At 44.6% G+C, this 8426-nt stretch overlaps 1 protein-coding gene across 1 annotated transcript; it reads right to left on the bottom strand.

Moving 5' to 3' along the window:
* Window positions 1–481: 481 nt before the first annotated feature.
* On the bottom strand, window positions 482–1786 carry LOC105449123. Its single transcript, XM_011688124.1, has one exon. It carries the CDS (start codon window positions 1784–1786, stop codon window positions 482–484), a length of 1305 nt encoding a protein of 434 aa, XP_011686426.1.
* Between the last annotated feature and the right edge of the window lie 6640 nt (window positions 1787–8426).

The following is an 8426-nucleotide window of genomic DNA, read 5'->3' as shown; positions in this document are numbered from 1 at the left end:
GAACGCGAGCGGCGGCGGTGGCGGCGGCGAGCGGCGGCGAGCGCGAGCGCGGTTCCCCTCTCCCCGCGACACTCGCACCCACGACGTGGTTCCCTCATCCCCGCGCATCCCGCACCCACGACGCGGTTCCCCCGCCCCCGCGACACCCGCACCAACGACCTGGCGGTCAGGCCAGCTGAGCGAGCGGCTTTCCGCGGCTCCCCCCTCCCGCGGACCCCTCATCAGGCCGTGAACGTTCTGAGCGGCTTCTCCCTCCCCGCGGCTTTCCCCCGCGGACCCCCCTCCCCGCGGACCCCCCGTGGATCCCCCTGCCTCTCACCCTCCCTCGGAGCTCCTGGTCCAGAACTCGCCTATAATAGCTACTGACTTCATTCATTAAAGAGAAGTTAAATATGTGCTCTATCACTGGCAACAATGAAGGCAGAACCAGCCGAACGACCCTAAGAGAGACTTCGTCGGCTCCCACAGCATAAGATTTGATTCAAGCGAATGATTTTGCAATCATGCTTGGAGTAGCATACTCGAAGTGGAAGTTGTTGTCATCATAACTAACCTCTGTCGGATCCTGGACAATCATCTCGTCAGGCTCTGTTACTGCTTGACCGCCAAAAAATGTATTAAGTTCTTCAGCAGTACAGGCAAGCGACTTGTCAACTTTCTTTGCTTTTATTAGATCGAGATGTCTCAGTCTGCTCCAGATGGCAGCTGTTTTTTCCTCCCGATTAAAGGCAGTTGTGTAATAGATTTTCTTGGCGTTTTGAATCATGTGCTGGACTCGGTTTCTCAGGATCTTAAAATTGTAGTAGCTTGCATCGTTCCTATTCCTCCTCCAGATTCTTCTGAGTTTGTCCCTCTCTCTCATTAGCTCTTTAATTTCATTAGTCAACCAGGGCGACGGCAGGTTCTTAAAACTTATTCTCCTGAGAGGTGCATGCTCATTGTAATAATGGGTTAGTACATGATTAAAGATCTCTACCTTTTCATCGATGCAGTGAGACGACGCAACGTCTGACCAACTCCAGCTCTCCACATCCACCAGAAACTTTTGTTCATCAAAGCCTCGGAAATCTCTGCACAGTAAAGGTTCGCGTCGTTCGATGTTGATGCCATAAGAGATTTGAATAAGATCTTGAGCCGATAGAAACGGAACAGGAAATTTGTTAAAATTGACTAGCTTGTTATTATCGTCGATGATGCAGAGGTCCAAAAATGTGCTGGAGTTTTTCAGGTGATGCGTGGTCTCAAATGGCACCAAATACATGCCAGTTGAAGAAATGAATCCACGCAATTGCAAGCTGTCATGTAAGTCAACCATTATGTCAGCATTAAAGTCACCCATTATGATAGAGAGCCTATACCCCGTCTGAAGGTCAATAAAGCGCTGTTGAAAATCTTGAAGAAAGCCATAGTTTGAAGGCCGGTAGATCACAGCCAACAAGAGTTTGGATCTACGGTTTATGTTGATCTCTGCCATTATGTACTCTGGCCTGCGAAGAGTTCCAATGGCAACCGACTGCTCCAAAATAGCGGCGCTCAGCGTATTGTGCAAGAAGAAGGCCACTCCCCCTCCCTGTCTCTCCGTTCTATCACATCTGTGCAGAGTGTAGCCTGGTAGCATTACCATGTTATCCGGAACCACAGGCTTGAGCCAAGTTTCCGACATACATATTATGTGGTAGTTAGAGTTAGCAAAAAAGTGACCGAACTCGTCGAAATGTGCCAAAATGGACTGGCAGTTTACATGACAGATTAGCAAGTCATCATAAGCCGTATTCGCATTATTCATATTTAATACTTGTCAATTTATTCTTAATTTTATTAAGAAGAATGGGACACCTTTTTGAGTCCATGGCATGATGCCCTACACTGCCAGTAGAAGTCCTTGAGTTATCCTTACAATTGGCACACATCGGAGGTTCCTTCCTCCTATCACACTCCCTTATCTCATGTGGGCCAGAGCAATGTCCACAAACTGGCGACCCCCTGCAGTTTTTGGTTATGTGGCCGAAAGCCGAACATCTATAGCACTGTAATATTTTGATGTGGTCTTCAAAAAAGCATGCCGAGAAACGCAAGTATATTCTGCCGCTGCTTTGCAGTTTTCTACGAATGTCCGGAGCAACCTCAATCACACAGCTGGTGTAATTCTTCCTTTCTCTGGGCTTAAATAAATATACAACTTTAAGTTTCGCACTCGTATCATTGTCAAGATTTTGTGCTGTGATGCCGTCTCTTATCTCCTTCGAGTTCATATGTGCCGGAATTCCATGAACAATTAGCCGCGGATTAAGTTTGGCATTCTCAACTACTTTCAGTCCCGCCTTAACAAGGTCAGGATGTGACTTTATCATATCCAGGTTTGAAGACATCTATCTTAACCCTATTTCTCCCCACGCTTGAGATTCTTTTAACCTTCAGGGCTAAATCAGATGGCTTGAGCACCCTGCGAACCACCTCATCGATAGCCCTAGGCGAGTCATATTCCCTTTCATGCTGTTCGTCCGGCGCGATCAAGAAGGCAGTGATGGGAGCCACCTTAAGCGTGGGCCCTCGCGAGACTCACACCTCCGGCGCCCGCCTCCCCAACGCAGTCGCATATGTTCCACCACTGTCCGCCAGAGCTCCACCCATGCTTATGCTAGTCTTCTCAAATTCGGCCTTGAAAGCATTCATCTCTTCGCGAATCACTGATTTAACGCCATTTACAACCTGCATCGAGGATCCCTCATTTAATAATTGCGTTAAAGCTGTTGCCATCTCCAAAAACGCTTCCTTGCAGATGCGAAAAGCCTTTTCGATCTTTGATCTATTACCCGCAGTATCCTTTGACATCAATAGATATGCCGATATATAATCATGTTGTTCATTAACAGATCTCTTTAGAGAATTTATTTTTCTGACATTGGCAAGATTGCTCCCAATCACGCGCCCGCCCGACATACCTGCCATATTCGACAGCATAGAGGATAGCCTCTTCGTTCTTCCACCGTTCCCTGCAATATCATCTTTACTCTCGACGTCCGTGAACGCGACATCACTTCCCTCCGACATCCTCACGCATGCGCACCCAGATAGACAAGATGTCGGCGACAGCCAGAAAGAGGCAAGGCACGGAGAAATCCGCCGATAAATCTAAACCGGTCCCACGCAAATCAAGACGGCCATGCACTGAGCGAGAAAACAGCTCTCCCAAAAAGCTCCTTTGAAAAATAGAGGCCCCGAAGGACAGAAAGCGGCAGAAAAACAGCCAAAAGTACAGAGCACACGATCACGCGTCAAGACATGTACTCACCGGAAGAGAGAGAGATGATGATGATGAAATCGCCATTTATTATGCGCTCCAGGATGGATCCTCTTAAGCGCAGAGAGAGAGAGAGAGAGAGAGAGAGAGAGAGAGAGAGAGAAGACACGAAAGTCGCACAAGGGATAGGTGATACGATCAAACTTTAACGTTTAGATACATGACTCGATCGACACGCTACGAGCACGATGCGCACGTGGCGCGAATTCGAGTTATCAAACACGTCGGGAAATTGTAAGACGAATTGACTGCCGCGAATGTTTTACAGAAACACTCGTGTGTCACCGCTGTAAAGGATACCGTTGTGCATATACAACAGAGACGCGCGGAGTATTTGTAACTCTGTACCATACGATACGATAGACAAAGCACGCTGTTTGTATCGTGTGTTTATTGCGAGGAGTGTCATCGATCGTCGTGATTGATATTTTCAGATTATGCGCGTGATGCGCAAGTTCGTTCGATATTATACTTTGGGTGCCTCGACGTTCGAAAGAGACATTATCTCTTATTATCGTGATTCTTTGTTAGTTATCGGTATGATAAATCGCTAACAATTTATCAAACATTCCAGCCTTTGTAATACCAACCATTTACACTCCAAAAAACATAGGGGGGGAATATTTTATCAAATGAAAGATTTTTAACACCAGGATATTTAGACAAGTGTCGTACAACGTTCGATCGAGCGGCAATAATTTTCTGACGAAAGAGCGCGAATGGTACGTTCGTTACAATCGCTGTGAGATCTCACTCAGGAATGAAATATACAAGCTGTTGCGAGTCAGAATTAGCTCTTTTTACGGGACTACCTTTCAACCGTGTATAGATTTTGGTTGGGTTATACGATTGGCACTCCGCGAACGAACGCGCACCGTCCTCGTTCGTGCCGCTGTTTTCAATCGTCGCCGGTCTTCGTAAGAGAAATGAGTAATACTATGGAGTATCACAATTGGCCACGTTGAGCGCTCGACTCGAAACTTTTGGATCGAAATGGCCACATCGCAGATCTACGGTAAACACGATGGAGCTAGCGTATATTGGATTTTTTTACACTGGATACTCCGACATTGTTCTATGTCACGCATGTGGTTTATTTCTATACAATTGGACGTCGAAGTGCAAAGGACGATCGCGCATAGACGTCATGGCCGAACATTTGTTTCATTTCCCTTATTGCAAAAATATTATACGACCGGTATGTCGTCGGCGAGTCAAAAGCTTATCGATTCCGGCGAATTCGTACCGTCCACCGAGGGAGATATATTCGACGATAGCGAAATGACAACACGGCTGTTATCGCCCGATGCGTTCGCGTTGTTGGAACGGTATCGCAACAAGCATCGATCGTATTTACAATTGTGCGAGCTAGTGATGGGCGATGTTGCTTTGGTTAATCGATATTCGATGTTTTTTTTTAGAAATAATCGATTATTTTTGTCGATGTTTTTTATTTCGATTAATCATTAATCCATTGTTTTTAGAACCAATTAATTGATATTTTTATATAGATTTATTAACTACGTTAGAGCATGTTATAAAATGTATTTGCATCATGCGTTAGAGAACTTATAATAAGAGAGTCGACAATTTGTCACGTAATCTGAATCGCGCTATGCGTCCTAAGACTCCTGAGCCAATCAGCGCACAATTCGGATCACGTGAGTTGTCGACTCTCTTATTATAGCCTCTCTAGGTTGCGTTTAACAGACAAAGTAGATCTGGGAGTTGATTGTATTTTGAAACGAGCTAAAAATTACAAAAATAAGTAAAAATCATTGAGCGTGAAGAATCGTCATAAACATTTTCCGTTAGGCCGGGAGCACATAAAATGCAAAACAAAGCATAAGCATAGCATAAAGCGGCTAGACCAATAAAAATTTTATGTAAATTAATATGGCGACGAAATTAAATTATGCTGGCTGCTTATTGGTCGAGCGGTCTTATGGTTATGCATTATTATACATTTTATGTATTACCGGCTTAACTGAAAATGTGTACGGCTAACGGCAGCCCTGATGACATTGATCTGTGATATCTGCTTTGAACGCAAGTCGCGAACTGCAAGTATATTGTACGTCGTATAGTGCTGTTAATTACGCTCTTGTGAATTTATGTGTTTACGAAAGAATAAACTTCAAATCTTAAAAGTGAACTTAATAACCTCACTTTTAAATTTTATCGTGGTGTTATATCACCTCGTAGAGAGGTTGAAGGCTCAAGCCATCACCTGGTGGCACACCAAAAAGACTTCACTCGACAGTGGCATTACTCATATTTTATCGATATTATTGACGTGTCAACTATCAGAGTTTGGTGTTTTGTCATTGCATACAATTTTAAGGATCCCAAATAAACGTATGTAATTTCTTCTTTTTTCTATACAATTCTATACTTAACTATATTATACTGAGGTGCGTTTCAATTCCCTACCCAGGTGCACCCAGGTATCATTTTATCCTTGTTTAACATTCAATAAACAATAAAGATAAAATGATATATGGGTAGGGAATCTAAAGATTCTGAAATCTGAAGTATCGGAATGGGAAGTATCCCGATTGACCATGCTACGAATGGACACAACTACTCACAGTGACCGGTGCCTAGAGGTTTTCTAGTTTCAAGCATTGTAATTGCGCTGTGATTGGCTTGTGTCCAATCGTAACGTGGTCAATCGGGTACCATCTGTGGCGGTACGCTTACGTTACGGCACGCGCGCCTGGCCCGCACGTCGGGCCCGTGCGCGCCCGCCACGAGACGAGAGTAGTGCGCGGCGCCACTACAATTCTCGTAATTAAGATTCACCCACGCCCGCTATATCTAGGGCTCCGTGGGTGGTCTCCAGCAAGTTTTCCTGCTCTCAAAGTAGTGCGAGCTTCTCCAGGCCACTATTTCGAGAGCATTTTGGGATAGCCATAACCGTTGGCAGAGTGAGCTCAGCTCCGAAATCGGAAGGAAGCGGGAGTCCCGGCCTTCCGATTAGGAGATCTCTCCTGGGCCTCTGCCTTCGCCACCGCTGCCTCTACGTTGCCCATCCGGGCCGTTTCCTCGCCGCCGTCCGGACACCGCTTCCAACACGCCGCGAACAAGGAAGAGGGGACCGCCTGTTCCCCCCAGGGCACTCGACCGCCGAACCTCGCCGCGGAAGGCGCCAGCAACATCCGACGCTCCCGAGCGAGGCCTGGACCCGGGAACGTCATTCCGTCCGTGGCGTCTGATCGCTATACAGCTACCGGACCAGGAGCGGAGGCCATCGGATCCACGGTCACGACCAACCTAACCGTCGACCGGGCAACCCAGACGGAGGACGTCTCCAGTCCGCCGAGCCCTCCGTTAAGGACGCCGACGAGGCCGCGAACTCCCGGACGCCCAAGGAGTCCTGCTGATCGGCTCCCTCGCACGCCCGGTCGCTCACCATCTGCATCGGTGCCGACAACCAAGCGAGCGGAATCCTCCGGGCGGTTCGCGGAAGTGCTGCGCCGCATCTCGCAGGCGTCCCCGGATCGTACGAGTTTACGATCGGTGGTGAGCATTCCGCTCCAGCCAGTTCCGCGCTTCCGACGCCGACCCTTCGTCCAGGACCGGACGAAGGCCCTGTTCGAGCTCCTAGGGAAGGAGAACCTGCGGCGCTAACCTTCGCACCTTTCGGCGCGGGCACCTTCGGGTGCCACCCGACTTACTTCCTACCTCTCCCTGGAGTCAATCCATCTTAACCGAATATCTACACTGACATTCCTACCCTTGTAAATATATCTCGAAAATATATTCCAAGCTGTTATTCGTAACCGGAGTCATTTGTGGATTACCCTTCATTGCGCTCCTTCTCCTGATCTATCACCATTACCACCTACGTCCACACATCTATCGAAACGCAGCTCAATATAATTACATTAAAATCTAACAAATATAAAAGAATTTTATAATATCATAATTATGCATTTTTTATTTTAATTGTAGATAAATATCATGAGTATGACATGGAAAAAAATTAAGAGCAACGTATGGAAATACTTCACAAAAGAGAACTCAAGATGTATTCACTGCTAGATGTATTCTTTGCACAAAAATAATCAAACACAGAGGTAATACGACGAATTTGCACAACCATTATAAGAATGTACATAAAGTACATACATGTAGGATCCAAACCGACTGAACCGTATTGGCCGAAGCGATTAAAAACGAAAGCTGCTGTAGACACAACTAACGAAGAGAAATTGAATACACATAATCAAAGACAAACAATGTCTATAATAGATATTTCTACTGACAGCAATATTGATGATTCAATACCAACAACAAGTGAACAAGATTTCTCTTCAGAAAACAGCATATCAACTGTAGATTCACTTCAGGGAGTCTAGGACTCAAAATTTAAAACTAAACAAAAGGTAATTATTCTTGTATATTCGAAGAGATTACTTTAAGAATTTTTTAGTGATGTTAAAAAGATACTTTTTATTTTATAGTTCTCTATTTAGATAATTTTGTATTTACATAATTTTGTAATTTAGGACATTATTTTTGACATAAGAAGATATTTATACTAAATTAACGTTATTATTTATAATTATATGATAGTTTATTTTTTTCAGGTTAAATCAAGAGATTTTAATAGACTTACTAAAATTACAGAATTATTTACACGAATTAATTCTTTCATGGGTCAGTAAGATAAATTTTTTTAAATTAATATCTAATTGAATAAAATATAAATCACGCTATAAAATATTTTCTCTTTTCTCTGTCTCACAGATGATGGTTCTTCAACAAACAAACTCACGAATTGTATTCTTTTCATGATTGCATCAGAAAACCTACCACTATCTATCGTGGAAGGTAAGGCATTTAAACGTCTGATGAATACAGCTGTCCCGTTATACTCTGTTCCTAGCAGAAGAACCATTACTCGTCTGGTTGATGCTAAGTATGATCTTCTAAAAGAAAGATTTAAACAAGATCTGAAACTCGCTTCTACTTATACGTTAACGTGTGATATTTGGACGGATGTGGGCAATCAAAGCTATCTAGGCGTCACCGTCCATTATTTACAGCATGATTTAGTTTTGTCTAACGCGATGATAGGTGTTTTTCCACTGACGGAAAATCATACTGCTAATTATGT

The sequence above is a fragment of the Wasmannia auropunctata genome, unplaced genomic scaffold (genome assembly GCF_000956235.1).
Source record: "Wasmannia auropunctata unplaced genomic scaffold, wasmannia.A_1.0 LD336078.1, whole genome shotgun sequence".
NCBI classification, from domain to species: domain Eukaryota; kingdom Metazoa; phylum Arthropoda; class Insecta; order Hymenoptera; family Formicidae; genus Wasmannia; species Wasmannia auropunctata.
Note: the sequence above shows the minus strand (reverse complement) of the source record. Positions and strands in the feature narration are given on the sequence as shown.